This window comes from Schistocerca serialis, chromosome 11 (assembly GCF_023864345.2).
Source record: "Schistocerca serialis cubense isolate TAMUIC-IGC-003099 chromosome 11, iqSchSeri2.2, whole genome shotgun sequence".
Lineage (NCBI taxonomy): Eukaryota > Metazoa > Arthropoda > Insecta > Orthoptera > Acrididae > Schistocerca > Schistocerca serialis.
Genome location: NC_064648.1, coordinates 50,314,939 through 50,332,497, shown reverse-complemented (window position 1 = coordinate 50,332,497; position 17,559 = coordinate 50,314,939). Strand labels below are relative to the sequence as shown.

The 17,559-nt window shown below is 40.5% G+C and overlaps 1 protein-coding gene across 7 annotated transcripts in view; it reads right to left on the bottom strand.

Annotated features, from left to right (window-relative positions):
• LOC126426991 (zinc finger protein 431-like) overlaps window positions 1–17,559 on the bottom strand; it is a 183,579-nt gene that overhangs the window by 87,001 nt on the left and 79,019 nt on the right. For 5 of the 7 annotated variants that reach the window (XM_050089147.1, XM_050089148.1, XM_050089144.1 and 2 more), the window contains one exon: window positions 8,693–8,730. The exons of the other annotated variants lie outside the window; for them this stretch is intronic. In XM_050089147.1, the coding sequence (XP_049945104.1) occupies window positions 8,693–8,730 (38 nt within the window). The remainder of the gene's footprint in view (window positions 1–8,692; window positions 8,731–17,559) is intronic. 7 annotated transcript variants of the gene reach the window in all.

The window sequence follows — 17,559 nt, the reverse complement described above, 5'->3', positions numbered from 1 at the left end:
AATTACAAGCAGCTGAAAGGCATAATATGACCATGGAGGCCATTGCTATAGGTAAAGGCCTATATTTACATGGCTTTGGTTGTACATAAAGGCCCACAGCAATGATACTGGAAAAAAGGATTAATAACACAGATCTGGTTAAACTCGTCAGCAAACTTAAAATCACGAGATTTTACAGCGTGTTTATAAAGGACACATTGCCTAAGACAATGTGGAAACCCAAGAAACATGGAACTGTCAATTTAGATGTTGTTTGGGGTATGGAGCTCTTGGTGATTTAAGGCCACCTGAAGAACTGTGTTGTCACTTGACCAATAGGAACCAGCTGATGTGCAATGTTCGACGCTACCATGACTTCAGTTCATACCTCTGAGGATATTTCTGCATGATATTTTTCCTGAAAATTGCATAAAAACAAGCAGTATGCAAGTCTCCACGTCATTTGAATCTGCGATGAAATTATGTTCACTCTAATCCTAATTGGTTTAAATTGAAAGCAAACTACTTTCCTCCAATATATGTGCAGGGGGTAGCGATGTACAGCATTGACTGGCTGGAAACATACGAAAGCATAGCTAACGTCACTGAATTAATAATAAATTGCATCTAGAGAATTGGGAAGTTGTGTCAATGCCTCTTGGCACTTGCAACACTGACAATTCATATGTATACTTGAAACGTTTTGTTAAGGGATTTGAGGTATGAGGTGAAGGCAAACGTTAATATGTTTAAATCAAAGATAGACACAAAACACATTGCGGACTTCAGTCACAAATATTTAATAGGATGGCTACTAGGTTTCTCAGAGGGACAAGTGATGGTGCATAATACTGATAAAATTTTTGAGTTATGAACTGGTGAACCGACTGCCAGTCAGTACAATTCGTGTAGAGTGTAATATTGTAATGAATTTTGTACCTCGACAACAGATTAGTCCATATTATGTATGCGTTTTTTCCTATAGTGAGTCTTGCTTACAAAAGTGAAGAAAATGACGTCCACAATGAATATGGGCTGCTACATGAAGCCAAGGTGGCGAAGGGTTCACAACCATCAGGAATGTGGAAGGTACTGTGAAATTAAGCTGTAAAGCAGAAGCCAAAAGTGAACTCCACGAGGTAACTGAAATGAATGGCATGACCCATACTAGAAGATAAGGGAGTCATGGAATAAGAGGGAATAAGATGAGTGGTCAGGCGTCAAAGAGAAACGGCATGCCTATCCACTGAGGAGGACATCATGCCAGTATGACTAGTTGTTCAGCATATTCTGCATGGACTCTCAACCGGGCTCGCGTAAAAGCCACCAGTGGTGAAACATATTCCATGATGATGGAGTGTGTTAAGACAGCAAATGATGAACAGAAGTGCAGAGGAATGAACTAAACAACCACAGTCTAGTTATGAATGGACATGGGATAAAAAAATGGAGGAGGGTGGTCTGATCCGCTCCCCTGGAAGTACCACTTATGAGATGTAGGACACTGAGGAACTGGGTACCATGTACAGCCAGGTAAGAATACATGGGAGGACCAAGTAAGTTTCCTATCAGATATTAGCTACAGGAATTTTCTAGTTTCAATGAATGGAAGAACGAAAGGTGCAAGATGTAAAGATGGTGTAAGAAACTCATTACACAGCCAAATATTCATACAAAAGGTTTTGGCAGTGGAAAAGTGAAAGCCACTGTCCATGCTTCACGAGAAAAGAAGATAGGAACGACGCTGAAGACGCCACAATGGAGACACGTTTGTGTGGAACTGTAACAGAGTGTAAAATCCTTGGCGAAAAGGGAGCTGAGACGCCTGTTGGGTGATTCCATAATATGGTTGCTTGGGATAGCAAAGACAATGATACCCAAGACGAGCATTCAGGCAACCCGTTTTCGTGGATAAATGTGTGTGACAAGTCAAACCATATAAACCTTGAGACAACTTTGTCTTTCAAAACTTCCTCTAGTAAATGGGGCAGACAGCTTCTAAAGCCCCACATGTATGGACTACAGAGGATACCAGCCCTCTAGCAGATGTATCAAGACGATGGTTCAAAATGTGGAGAGCATATCTCCCCAAGCGAATCATATCGCTGCATGCCTCAGTCCACCAGGGACCAAGACACACTACAGTAAACTTGAAGTGCACGGTGGGGAACATTCTTCGGCGATAAGGATAACATTTGGAAGATACTTTACGTGGTCTTCACAGCTGTGTAAAGGTCGTGAGGGAGGGGTATAGCCTCCAGTCGGCCTTAGGATGTCAAAGTTAGCGTAAGGAGGGCAATGCGTGAAGTGTTCAGTGAATTCGAATGTAAAATTCTATGTACCGATTTGACAGAAAACCCTAGGAAGTTCTGGTCTTACGTTAAATCAGTAAGTGTATCGAAAAAGCATATCCTGACACTCTGGGATGACGATGGCATTGAAACAGAGGATGACACACGTAAAGCTGAAATACTAAACACCTTTTTCCAAAGCTGTTTCACAGACGAAGACCGCACTGCAGTTCCTTCTCTAAATCCTCGCACGAACGAAAGTATAGCTGACATCGAAATAAGTGTCCAAGGAATAGAAAAGCAACTGAAATCATTCAACACAGGAAAGTCCACTGGACCTGACAAGATACCAATTCGATTCTACACAGAGTACATGAAAGAACTTGCCCCCTTTCTAACAGCCCTGTACAGCAAGTCTCTAGAGGAATGGAAGGTTCCAAATGATAGGAAAAGAGCACAAGTAGCCCCAGTTTTCAAGAAGGGTCGTCGAGCAGAAGCGCAAAACTATAGGCCTATATCTCTGACATCGATCTCTTGTAGAATTTTAGAACATGTTTTTTGCTCGTGTATCATGTCATTTCTGGAAACCCAGAATCTACTCTGTAGGAATCAACATGGATTCCGGAAACAGCGATCGTGTGAGACCCAACTCGCTTTATTTGTTCATGAGACCCAGAAAATATTAGACACAGGCTCCCAGGTAGATGCCATTTTCCTTGACTTCCGGAAGGCGTTCGATACAGTTCCGCATTGTCGCCTGATAAAGTAAGAGCCTACGGAATATCAGACCAGCTGTGTGGCTGGATTGAAGAGTTTTTAGCAAACAGAACACAGCATGTTGTTCTCAATGGAGAGACGTCTACAGACAAAGTAGCCTCTGGCGTGCCACAAGGGAGTGTTATGGGACCATTGCATTTCACAATATGTATAAATGACCTAGTAGTGTCTGAAGTTCCATGCAGATGATGCTGTAATATACAGAGAAGTTGCAGCATTAGAAAATTGCAGCGAAATGCAGGAAGATCTGCAGCAGATAGGCACATGGTGCAGGGAGTGGCAACTGACTAACATAGACACACATAATGTATTGCGAATACATAGAAAGAAGGATCCTTTATTGTATGATTATTTGATGGCGGAACAAACACTGGTAGCAGTTACTTCTGTACAATGTCTGGGAGTATGTGTACGGAACGATTTGAAGTGGAATGATCATATAAAATTAATTGTTGGTAAGGCGGGTGCCAGGTTGAGATTCATTGGGAGAGTCCTTAGAAAATGTAGTCCATCAACAAAGGAGGTGGCTTACAAAACACTCGTTCGACCTATACTCGAGTATTGCTCATCAGTGTGGGATCCGTACCAGGTCAGGTAGACAGAGGAGATAGAGAACATCCAAAGAAGAGCGGCGCGTTTCATCACAGGGTTATTTGGTAAGCATGATAGCGTTACGGAGATGTTTAGCAAAATCAAGTGGCAGACTCTGCAAGAGAGGCGCTCTGCATCACGGTGTAGCTTGCTGTCCAGGTTTCGAGAGGGTGCGTTTCTGGATGAGGTATCGAATAAATTATTGCTTCCCCCTACTTATACCTCCCAAGGAGATCACGAATGTAAAATTAGAGAGATTCGAGCGCGCACGGAGGCTTTCCGGCAGTCCTTCCTGCGAACCATACGTGACTGGAACAGGAAAGGGAGGTAATGACAGTGGCACGTAAAGTGCCCACCGCCACACACCGTTGGGTGGCTTGCGGAGTATAATGTAGATGTAGAAATTTGCCAATAGGATTTGCACTCAGGTGGGGTAGGAGTCGGCGCATGGATGCACACAGGAAGTGATCACTTGAATATGTGTCAGAGGGAATGGGTCATTCCAGGTTGATACAGCACGCGCCGCTATCATGTGATCTTGTTTTGAGCGCGCACTATAATCGACTATAGTTCGCTGTTCTAGTGCTGGTGGGGTTCCGGTGGTGATTTGCTATTGTTCGTGGTGGCTGGCGGAAAGTGAGAGGGTAGTCGGTTTCTGGATATTGCACGGAACGTGAAGTTCGCTCTGCCTGACCTGCTGGTGACTAGCGCTAAGGTGGTTGTACCTCGCAATATGAGCAGAGTGGTCTGGGGCGGATCAACTCGCTGCTGTGCTGGCCATGCGGTAGTGATTAATTGGCGTCGGGGTACTTGTTCTGCCTGCCTGTCCGATGTGGAGGTCCGGTGGGGTCCTGTGATACTCTGGCCTGGAGACAACCAGTTGCTAAATTTTGGAGTCGTATGCCAGGTTAGGGTGTGAGCTCGGTTGGCTCGTCAGATTTTCCGCTGGAAGCTCCAGCTGCGGTTTCTGAACTTCATTCTGATGTGGGACGGCGTTATTGGAAGTTTATGCTGTGTGTGTGTGTGTGTGTGTGTGTGTGTGTGGCACATTACGATATTCATTCGTACTAATTTATTTGCTCAACTGGAGTATCTTTTGTTTATACCACTGAGTGGGTCGTTACCCACGCGGTCTGCTCAGCGTAGCCTTTGGTGGTGCCTGTATGTTCCTTTTTGAAGGAATTCATGTAGGTGGATCCTGTTACCTGCCCGGAGTTGCGTTCATGTATGGTATATTTGGCATTTGACATGTTAGGTAAAGTCTGCCTAAGGATGGCGGTTTTGGACAGTATACGCATAGTGAATTACTTCTGCTTAGTATATATGGTCTTCTGGGACCTGAACAACACGATCTCGTCAATTTTGTTTGTGTCACAGCATTTAGTGGTATGTTCCGTATTTTTATCTTACTGTGTTATTATTAACTTGGTGGAATAGTCGCGTTTGGTGTTGTTAAGGCACTTCTAAGACTGTGGTTTGACTATTTATGTGTGCTTGGCTTTTATTGTTTTGTTTATTAAGATTTGTGTGTGTTGGCTTCTGGCACCTGTTAAGAGCGCCTGAGTTAATGGCGCTGTGGTTATCATGTGCTGTCGGGATGTTATATTGTTATTCCATTTTTGAATTTTATCTTGTGTTGATATTATCTGTCGTGTGTTACAAAACATAGCCAACATGCGTAAGTCATGGGCAGTTGTGGGAGGCATGTTGGGGAGCTCTCAGCATTTATTTCGGGGACCGTTTCTAGTGGGAAGGCTCTGAAGTGTGAGAGCTCGGCCATCTGTGATTGTGTTGGGAGTTGCCCTTGCCCTTTGGTTGTATCAAATTATTATTTTGTTATTATATTTATTGGTTGTGTGTTGCGCTTCTTTTATTTTATGGTGCCAAGTGCCATTATCTTTCTCAAAGTTCTTTTATATAAATGATTTTAAATTGTAATGCCAAGTTAACTTATTATTGGATCTTGGTCTGTGGTGTAAAATCTTTTGAAGCACCATTGTAATTTGTTCTTGCAGAATAAATTTCTCTTATTTTATGGTGCCAAGTTGCCATTATTATTAATGTTTTTTAGTTTATTGCTGCTCTTAATGTTTTCCATATTTAAGGTGCCAACTGTCATCATTCTTAAAGGTTTTTGTAAATGATCTTAAGTTGTATTGCCAAGTTAAATTATTATTGGATTTTGTCTCTCGGCTAAACTCTAAAAGCTGTTTGGGGATTATTGGGTGGAAATCCTTGGATAGTTGTCCTATAAGAACACACATTCCAAAGATGACAGGCGAGCTGGACAGTGCAGAACGAGAAGTCCAAATGGTAAGAAATGTGCATGGAATCTGAAAGGAACGTGGGTGCTCTAGTGGTAAGAGATGATTCAGAAGGTCAGCTAAGAGGGAACCTCTTGGACAGGTTCTCTAAGAGCCCCAAAGCAGATGGTGGGCAGTGAAGTTGCCAAGCAGCAAAAAGGAGTGAGGGAGGTGACCAAATGAGCTAGGGTAAGTCCGACTTGGTAACAGCAAATGATGGAAAGGTGCAGATGTTGCAAAGAGAAAAGGTGAAATGAGGAAGGGCAATGCTGACTGCAACAGCTAGCAGTCGCATGTTAAATGAGATGGATGGCCAGCATGGCTCCCACATGAGGTGGAATGCTGTCCTTGGAGGTAAAGGTCACAGAGGACCAGAAAGAAACATGAAACGTCAAATGGGTTGTGAGGATAAGTTTTTTTCTTGGAAGCAGAAAACAAGCGGACACTGCAATTCCAAGAGCAGCTGTAACCCCTCCTGGGATCTAATGCCATGAATTTTCCATTGCAGAAGTCATAATGGGGATTGGGGAAGAGGGAACAAATGAAGATTAGTCACCTTGGTGGCTGCTGAGTGCAAGCCTTCAAAAATCCACTGTTACAGGGGGAAGAGGCTGAAGAATCCTGTTCCATGAGATCTACAAACATGTTGGCACTCTCCCTGGGTCAGTCTGAATTCCACAGCAGAAAATCAGTAGGCAGTGGGCACCAGCAAAATGGAGGTCAGCCAGGTAAGGGTACATATGCCAACACCACTGAAGTGGATCTCCAAGTCAGGGAAGGAGAAGACCATTTGTTTTTGTTAAAGTTCTTAGAACTTTCTAGTTGACGGATGAAGAGTATGTTTTTAGCTGTAGAAAGTCTTTGCAGGAGTATTGCTTTTGTCCTTTCAGCCTGATAGTTGTGTAGCACGTGATTCCGCCACCAAATGTAAAGATCTGATTGCTTGTTGCGTAGCTGTAGTAGGAGACAGGGATGCTATTGTGACCTGTGTGATTTCACTACTGCAACACTGACTTGAAGTTGGAAGTCTTCGTGGGCATATCCTCCGTTATGCACGGCATAGCAAAAATGGTACTGTAAATGCCAGATGGAAAATGCACGGATTTTGACTAGCTAACAATTTCAAGTGACAGGGTGGGGTTTAATGGCCTTCAATCAGATCTCCTGGATGCTTGCTCATTAAGACACTTGGGACATTCACGGGATTACAATTGATACAGCAGAGAGGAGGCGAACAGCTGCCCTCCTGAGCATCTCTGCCAAAAGTAACACACTTGGCCATGTTTTGACTGGATAAACGTTTTATTATTATGTTGACACTTGTACGAACGCATCTGGTTTGGAATGTATGGTTGGACTGTGATTACTTCACAGCCTCCCTTAATCTTTGAGGCAAAAACTACTCGAGCAAATGGTAGAAAATGAGTGCATGTGGGTCCACAGCTCATGGTCGTGCAGTAGCGTTCTCGCTTCCTGCGCCCGGGTTCGATTCCCGGCGGGGTCAGGGATTTTCTCTGCCTCGTGATGACTGGGTGTTTTGTGCTGCCCTTAGGTTAGTTACGTTTAAGTAGTTCTAAGTTCTAGGGGACTGATGACCATAGATGTTAAGTCCCATAGTGCTCAGAGACATTTGAACTATGTTTTTTTTTTTTTTTTAGTGCATGTGGGCATTAAGTTTGCATCCATCTTTGTCATAAATGAGAAAAATTTCACAGAGTCTCCAACTGCAACACCTTCCAGAATAAGGCATGCATTAACTGTAGCAAAGAAATGACCCTCTTCAGTATGTGACACCATGAGGAACCAAGGTGCATTTGGGAGGGCCTTCAAATCTATAGCCTCATTTTGTTTATGTTTATGTTTAGTAGACACACGCTAAGATGGTGATTGATACATTGCAAAAGAATCCCCCATGACTGCCAACATTTCCAATGGCATGCTCTTTCCAACTGGGAACCCCCTCAGAGGGGGATTCACCCACCGTAAATGATTGTTCGCACCTCAGGTCACACCCCCCAAACTCCTGACAGAGGGACCAATTGGCATTTGGGAAGGTAACATCTCAGTCACTCACCCTTCTGGGCCTGATCTGTATCAGAGGGTACGAGAACCCTACCCGTTGACCTGGAGCTGCCAATTATGCATTACCTTGTCACCTGTAATGTGTCTGACGAATGGGACAGCCTTCAGGGACACACCAGGACGAAGGAGAAACAAAGAGAATGAGGATTCACCAGTTAAGTCTCCACAGCCTTACTGAAAGTGGCACCAGCTACTTATGTTTCTTCTTGATGGTGGTCTGTAAACCACTACAAGCTTGTACATTACCTGAGCACCACTGTGGCACCGAATTGAGAGAGGTGTTCAACACTATATTCATTAATCTGAAAGGCTGGGAATCAGCTCCAATATTTGGATATATAGCCATTCACCCTTTCTTCTAACTTGTTCTACTGCAGTATGATATTAGCTTGTGCCCATCAAGATGAATCTGTTGAATTTAAGTGATTTCATGTGACATTCTGCATTAAACACAATACAGCTGCTGATATGCCACCTGAACTTTTATTTTCCTGTATGGATATCAGACATTTGCTCTATTTATCTAGGAATAGTCACATAACGGTTGTTGCAAAGAATAGTATTAATGAATCATTACAGTAGCGCATTTTATAACTGAAGTACTCTCACAATTAATAAACAAAAATTTATATTTCTGAAAAAGTTCTGCAGTGAATTATGAAAACTTACCTTGCACTATCAGATGCACATCTTATTGAGGTTTCCACCTGAAATATTTGAAGAAATGGCCAGTGATTTACAACTGATGAGACAGTAAATACATAGAATTCTATTAACGCCCACCAACATGTGATTGGTCCACAAAATGCTGTAAGTTAGGCTTGAAAATATCATTTAAGAGGACGTGATAAACTGTTGCAGTTAATGAAACAGAATGTTAGTAAGAATTCATTCTCCATTTTCTCACTGTCTTCAGTACTGTAAATAACTACACAAGCCAGTAATTTGGTTGTAGCCATACTTCCTACTAGATACTTCACAAAGGAAAGTGACCAATAACATCTTTAATCTGTTATGCACTTACACTTTGTGTAAAGTTTTCTTTCACTTTTTTCCTGTTATGAAAACTGCCATGCACTGACAGATGAATCCATCATTGTAAGTGACACATTTGGACCTTTGTGCTCTGGGCAGCCCAGACCAACTTGCAGACGTGAGGAGTGACTCCTAAACCCAACCTTAAGTTCACACCCAGAACTACATACAGGCTTGGACCATTAAATATACAAACATTAATAAATATTGGCAAACTCAAAATAGTTTCACACATTGTAAATGGACAAGTTAAAATTGGCATTACAAAATATCACATTCACAGATGAAGAAATACCACAATCAGAGAACTGTAGATTCTTCACAAAGAACACAGGGAAGAAATTCGCGAAACTACTACAGAACTAGGCTCTGCATTCATAAATGGCAATTATGTTGCAAACGGTGCCAAATTTTTTGGGAGGACAACGGTTCAATCCCACACCCGACCATCTGGATTTAGGTTTTCCATGATTTCCCTAAATCACTCCAGGCAAATGCCAGGATGGTTCCATTGAAAGGGCATGGCCGACTTCCTTCCCCATCCTTTCCTAATCCGATTAGACCAATGACCTCGCTGTTTGGCCTCTTCCCCCAAACAATCCAAAATCCAAATTTTTCATTACCTCCAGAAGTCTATCTCCCTGGAATAATTCAATATTTAGGTGAGAGGTACAAAATAATTAATGCACATGCACCAATAGATCAGGATAACAATGCAGAAGGTAAAACAGTCCTCAGAACAATGTTGAGAAGCATCTGATGAAGTTCCAGAGGAAAACATACAGATTTTATTTAACTTTTATCCTCAGACTGGCACAGAATGGAGATGAGAACATTATCTGCCCAAACTGCTATTAAATGAATTTATTCACAACTGGAATTTTGACTGTTATGCCATTCTCAAGTGACAGCTTACTATGAACTAAGTCAGTGTTATTAAATGTCATGCCTAGTGCTTGGGGAGTGGATATTAAGATGTGCAGTATGACATGACTTTGATAGAAATTAGTACATGAAGTACTACCAATTTCTAGGCATACAGATTACAAAGACTCCCACCTTGTAAAGAAAATGGAATTTGTAAACATGGTTAACACAAAAGTATTACCTCAAAAGGAATTATAAAGGATTCAGACATCACACTTGAGAATTGTACAACTGCCAAATTAATTTTGAATAAGTACATTCCATATCAGCCCTGGTAGAAAATGTTTTCATTTATGAATGTCTGCCTGACTAGATGTAAAAAAAAAGGAAAACTGCAAAGAAAAAGACATTTAGCATACACCACTAAAAAGATACGAGGACAACAATAATATGATTTGAGAATATCAGACAGCTTGTGTGCCAGTAACAAAGCACAATTCCGAAAAGATGATGAATTCCAGAGTCAGACATAGATATCTGTTGAAATTGACCATTACCACTGAATAACAAAAGTAAGATTCCTGGCCTAGAATAACTGATAACCATGTTCACATAAGATTCAATGAAATTCCATCAAAAGTTCAAGGAGACAACAGCAGAATTCTAAAATACAAGATATATCAGAGATGGCTTAGGACAGGATGGTCCTGTGAAGGCCAAATTGATAGAGGACTAAAGGAGCAAAATACAATTGGAATACATCTGTAACATTTTAGAAGGCCTATGACTACAAAGCAAGAATGCTTTATTTAAAAATTCTTAAAGAATCTGAAATACAGAAGACAACACGGGTCTTCTTAAAAGAACTACAGCCTCATTTGAGATAAGAACAGACTATAGCCAAGGCAATGTACTAACTCCATTCTTCTTTCAGACTATACTACAAAAGTGAATATTGAACAGATGGAGCTGTTCTCAGAATCTACTACCAGAAGTTGAATACTACTTGGTTAGGAAATTGATAATTTCAAAATTGTTTGTTCAACTTTTGTAGATAATTTAGCAATGCTGACAATGTAGAGAAACCACAGAACAGAGAGAAAGAAAAACAGTGGTAAAAGCATGACTAGTCGTCTCCTCTGATAAGCAGCAGTGAAGCAGTAATGGGTAACTACAGGACTGCAACATCCCTATCAAATACGAAGTGTGGGAGGGTCAGGGGAAGACAAATTTAAGGATCTATGAGAAGTCATGTAGCCAAACGGTGGGGAAAATGGAACCACAAGAGGAAGACTATAAAAGATGGACTCTGCATTTCAGTTAACAGAAGATGTTTATAGTAAAAATTCATTCTCCAAAATTGCAGAACCTCCAACTTGCAAAGTAGTCATTTGGCCAAAATACACATCTGTATCACACAGAATACACATCTGTATCACAAATACTAATTTTAGAATCAACAAAAAGATAGTGAAAATTACGAAAAAGATATTAGGAAACAGAATACCACCACAAACATTTAAATTCAGAAACAATACAGAAGTATAGATAAATATGTAGGAAAATAACTGGAGACAAAATTTGGCATACAAGGTTAATGAGTCTTAGCATACTGAAAAGAAAACTCTGTAGCAGTACTAAAACCATTAAAAAATCTCAATGCCTTACAAGAGTGCACAAAGACCTACAAGAAACTTGTATAAATTAGCAAGATATTTAAAACCAAACCAAATACAGAAACAGGATTGAGTTGGTAAATTCTCCACAGCATAACAGTTCCAAAAAGACAAGATAGAAACTGAACGTCAGGTGCGTGGAAAGAAAAATGTGTACAGAAGGAGGAGTAGCATAAATAAATGTAAAACCTTAGCTGGCCTGTAATTGATCAGGAAAAAAAATTGTTCCATATTTGTAGTACCTTTTCAGTAAAGCATAGCAATCGTATATGTACTGCAAACAAGTTGCAGCAAGCAGCTCAAAGAGTCTCTGCAAATATGCAGATAACAGTATTTGGAGTGTTTTGTTAGGCTACAGCAGTGATCAGAAATATTTTGCAGTGGTGTTGTTATGCTGTCAGTACTGCTTGCATGCAGTCAAAAAAGAGCAATGCATTCAAGTGTCACTCCATCAAGAGCTGCACACTGCTGTGGTTACATATCTAGTGAACAAATACGATCATACAACAACAATGTATGTATGTATTCCTTTAGCTCGAAAGTTTGTAACTTGCCTTGATGGTATGGTATCCAGTAACTACTATGACTGAGGTATTCACCCAGTGATTGTTTACTTGCAGAGAACTAGAAGTATAGCAAAACAGAACACTCGCTTGATGTGAGACAAGCTGTTTTGCATGTCTTCTAGATTGGGAGTAGTTCTAGGGACTATGGCATATCACAACCACAAACAAGTGTGCACAGTCAATAGCAAAAACATGAAACAACAGTAACCAATAAGCCAAGGTCAGGTCATCCCTGAAGAGAGAGGAGGAAGGACAGAATGATTTGTACGCAATCAGCTGGTGTTCCAAGAGAAACATCTCAACAAAACTTGTGAATCCCTGTAACATGTTCATTGCACTGGTGCATGTCTTCTGCCAATTGAATCCAATGTTACTAGATAGAAATAGATTTCCTGCAGCACTGAATATATGGCCATTTTTAAGGCAACCGGGAATTTTGACTGGAACACTGGACTTGTTATATTAAATTTGAGTGCAACACACCTCAATTTTGGAGGCAGTTTTTTGAAGAAACAAATCAATTTTATAAACTGCAATATATGGTATCAAGTCTTTGTAAGCACCACTGGAAATTAATTTGAACAAATAATGAAGGTAACTGAAAATCTGTCATGCATTCAAACTTTCAAATATTATACGTGAGATAGTGATGTGAATCTACCATCAAATGCACAGGATTGATTGACACTGAACATTTCCCATTTAACACTGAAACATGAAAATCTATACATTTAATATTTTGCTCTGGTGAACTACGTTCCTTCTAAGTCAAGAGAAATGCCCTTAACCTACTATCCATTGGGGTTACTTTCCTGTGAGAAAAGGCCGACAACTGTGAGGCAGTATTTAAATTCACATTCATGTAACTTTTGCACTTGAATCTTTAAGCAATTTTAGGACTTTCCCAAGGTCAGTGCTATGATGGCAAGTAGAATTTTTGTCACACATTTAAACATAATCATAAACTCATTGACAAACAAAAGATGAATGCAGCCAAAATTAGTGAGGGACAGCAATAAACAAAGGATGCAACAAATCAAATATTCTAACTCTGTTGATTGATCTCTCAAAAAATCAGATGCATAGCCAACTGCTAATTTGTCACTTTCCTGCTATAAAATACTATTCACAAATATTATATAGAAAAACACTAAAATTGAATTCAACAGTACTATTTCAAACTGTGCAGCCCAACTTCAGGAGTTAAATAGAGCCCTGTATAGTTTCTCATTAATTAATTTTATAAACACTGATTACAATAATGCTAAATAGTACTACATGTAAGCCAAAACTGCCACAAGCATAAACAATACATCAAACTGTACAGTGAATACATAGTTTGACTGGAACTCAACTGGATCCAGGGTATCTACAATTTGATTAGAACTACTCAATTAATTTGACCAGAGCTAAATGAACTCCACAATTCCATACACCAAAAGAGAGCATATTTTACACTACACCCTTATCCTTATCAAATGTGTATTAGATATGTTTTTGACAAATTAACTATTATGCAGTGTGATCAAGATGTGTCAAGTTCAATTGGTTGTAATTCAAACTTGGTAAGTGCTACGTAGTAACCTAAAGCACCATGTAAATGAGCAGGAAATTACAATCTTACCTGATATGACACGTTTGTTTGTATAGAAATATTTCCTTGTATTTAATTACTGTAACAGTTGCATATGATGGCAATTTATCATGATTTCACTGATAATTAATGTAATATTTATCTCAGAATGTTTCTTAAGGTTCTAAAGTGACCAGCATGGGAAGGTGCTTATCTCAAGCCAGGCTTCACAAAATCCTCACCAGAGTACCAACTAATCCAGGAGGTTAATTGAGGAAGGACGATGGGGAAAATACAGAGACAGCACATGAGACACTGGAACTGCTCCTCAAAACTCATTTTCCTCAATATGCTCTGGCGGATAACATAGAGCAGAATGCGACCCCTGAAAGGCAATGGTTCTCAGGCACTCAAAGAGAGGACTGGGAATCAGCCAAGGAGTGTGTCAATTTCAGTAAAATCCAATGGGCGGTGGCAACATTCTAATTGGTCAAGTCACCTGGTCCAGATGGAATCTTTCCAGCTCTCTTAAAACAAATAGGAGACAATCTTATGAGAGTCCTCTGCTCGTTATTCCGGGTTAGCCTAGCAGTGGGAGTCATTCCCAATGCCTGGAGGGCAGTGAAGGTTGTCTTTATTCCAAAGCCAGGGAGAATTGATCATACGAAGGCCAAGGATATGAGACCAATCAGTCGAGTTAATGTACATGCTGGGGAGAGGAGGCTAACTAGGGCTCCTCTACATTCAAACTAACACACATAACCAGGTAAATCAAGTGAGACAGCTCTCCAACTATTTGTTGGGAGGGTGGAGAAAGCACTTTCCTTTCAAGAAACAGCCCTCTGCATCTTCCTGGGCGTCAAGGGGGCTTTTAGTAACACAAACTTTGATTCCATGGTTAGGTCAACAGAGGTGCATGACCTAGTGACCACTATATGTAGGTGGACTAGGGCCATGCTTAGTGGAAGGAGGGTAGAGGCCACATGATGAATGAAAAAATAGTAATTAACACCACTAGAGGTTGTCCAGGAGTTTTGTCCACTTTATTGTGGAATCTACTGGAGAACGAACTTATTGAGGAACTAAATTACAGACAATGCTTTTGCCACGGATACGCAGATGACCTTGTCATAGTAATACCTGGCAAATTTGCTGACAAGGTTAGGAATATGGCACAAGGTGCACTGGACATTGTGCAAGACTGGTACATTACATAGGACCTAAACGTTAATCCTAACAAGACTGTTGTGGTACCAATCACGAAGAAGGACATCTAAAGCTTTTTGATGAAGCTCTATCTGTGAAGGGGATAGTGAAATATCTAGAGATAATCTTAGATGAGAAACTAACATGGACCCTTCACATTAAGAGCATCTGCTCCACGGCGAATTGTACTCTAGTGAGTACCAGAAGGCCTTGTGGCAAAAACTGGGGCCTAAGATCCTGATGTATACACTGGACACACACAACAGTGGTTAGACTTAGGATCTCCTATGGGGCCATAGTGTCGTGGAAGAATGTACAACAGCAGGCTGCAGCTAAGGAGCTTGCTAAGGTGCACAAACTGGCCTGCTTTACCACAACAGGCAGAATTAGTAGCACACCAACCACTGGGATGTAAGTCATGCTGGACATGCCTCCACTACATCTTTGGGTTAAGATGAAGGCAGCAGCTGGTGCATACACACTCAAAACTGGTAAAAACTGGATCACATTGGATATCCAGACTCACACACTAAAATATAGGAATGGCTTGAGAAATGCCGCCTGACTATGTAACAACTCCCAACTGCTTCAACAAGCCTTACAATACAATAATTGGAAGCAGGGAGCAGTGGGAAAACAGTTTGACACCATGCAGAGGACACTGTCTGGTTCACTGATGGGTCAAAATCAGACCAAGGCGCTGGGGGCGGGGTGTACAGGGTTCAGCCAAAACTGGAGGGCATCATCTCTCTAGGAAAACTGGCCTTGGTATTCCAAGCTGAAATTACTGCAATCAAGGCGTGTGTGGAGGAGAATATATATAGGTGCTACAAGGATCATAGCATCTACATCTATTCAGACAGCAAGGTAGCCCTGAAATTATTGGGAGCTCCTGCAGCACAATATATTATTATTGCAGAATGTCACAGGGCTTTGGGGGAGTTAGCGGATTCAATAGCAAAAACTTAATATGGGTCCTTGGTCACTCAGGGATCAGTGGCAATAAAGAAGCTGACAGGTTGGCCAGGATGGGGGCAAAGACTCCATTCAGTGGACCGGTACCTGTTCTGATAATCACCAATGCTATGATCAAACGAACTATGGAACTGGCTTAGAAGAAGCACATAGAATACTAGACCAAGGTCTATAAGCAAAAACATGGTAAGGTAACGATGCCCAAGTTGTGCTTTAAAAGATGCTCTGTAACCCTGGGCTCGAAGAGGAAAGAGATAAAACTCATGTTTGGACTGATGACCAGTCATGGGAATTTTAAAAAAAAAAAAAAAAAAAAAAAAAAAACCACCTACATACAATGGGTATAATGGAAGAAGACCATAAATGTAGCATCTGTGATGAGAGTGAAGAAACTGCATCACACCTAATGTTCCAATGCATGACATTGGAGAGCAAAGAGACAGAATTTTCAGAGCAACTAGAAGTGAAGAAATTGTGTCTAACAAATAATGGGCAGAGAGACTCCTTGCACTATCTAAGGGCACTAGTTGGCTTTACTAGATATACAGCGAGCAATACTGCACAATAAACTGTTTCAGTGCCAGGTTAGACCAAAGCTGTCTTAGCTTCTCTGCCAAAATCAAATTAAATCCATCATCCTTAGTGGATTTGTGTTCAGGTATTTTTGACAAATTAACTACTAAGCAGTGTGATCAAGATGGGTCCAGTTCAACTGGTTGTACTTCGAATTTGGTATGTGCTACATAGTACATTAAAGCACTATGTAAATGAGCAGGAAATCATGATCTCATCTGATATGACAAACTCGTTTCTATAGTAATATTTCCTTGTATTGACTTATTTTAACAGTTGCATATGATGGCTGTTTATCATGTTTTCACTGATATTTAATGTTAATATTTATCTTAGAATGTTTGGTAAGCTTCCAAAGTGACCAGTATGGGAAGGTGTTTATTTCAAGTTGATTAGTTTCAATAAGAACAATGTAATTTCAATCACTTATTTTAATTAAGTTTTGTAAGATGTTTTGAAAATGAGTAGCATGGTATGATTTCTTGAGGTTTCAAATAAACAGTGCTGCTGTGCCTCATAGTCTTTGGTAATGTATGTGTGTTTCTCACATAGTCTGGGCTGTTACTGTTAAGTCTGCATAGGTTTTGACAGTAGTTGAACCGAAGTCTCTGGGCAGCCAACCAGTTGTGTCATTTCAGCTCTCTAAAATTGTATGGATGTTAAGATTTTGAGCAATACATGAGGATTTTGGCATTTTCTCATTACATTAAATTGTTGTATGTTCTTGTGACTGACAAACTATCACTTTGCGCAACTGATAGATCTGTTTTGTACTGAACTTTGATTGACACTGACACAGCATCACTGATGATTACACCCAGCTGGACTTAGTTCCGATTTCACATTAGCTTATGTAACTGGGGAATTTGTCAAATATTCACAATTATTCACATAATTGAACTGCATTATCTTCAATCTGAAGTGTTCACCCTTGCTATGTGATCCTATATAATTCAATCTAATGATTTTAAGGATGGCCATCAATTTCTTACATTGCCAGTACACCATCCAACTTAACTTTGTCACTGTGTTTACATTTCCTTATTTAGTTGTCACTGCATTTAA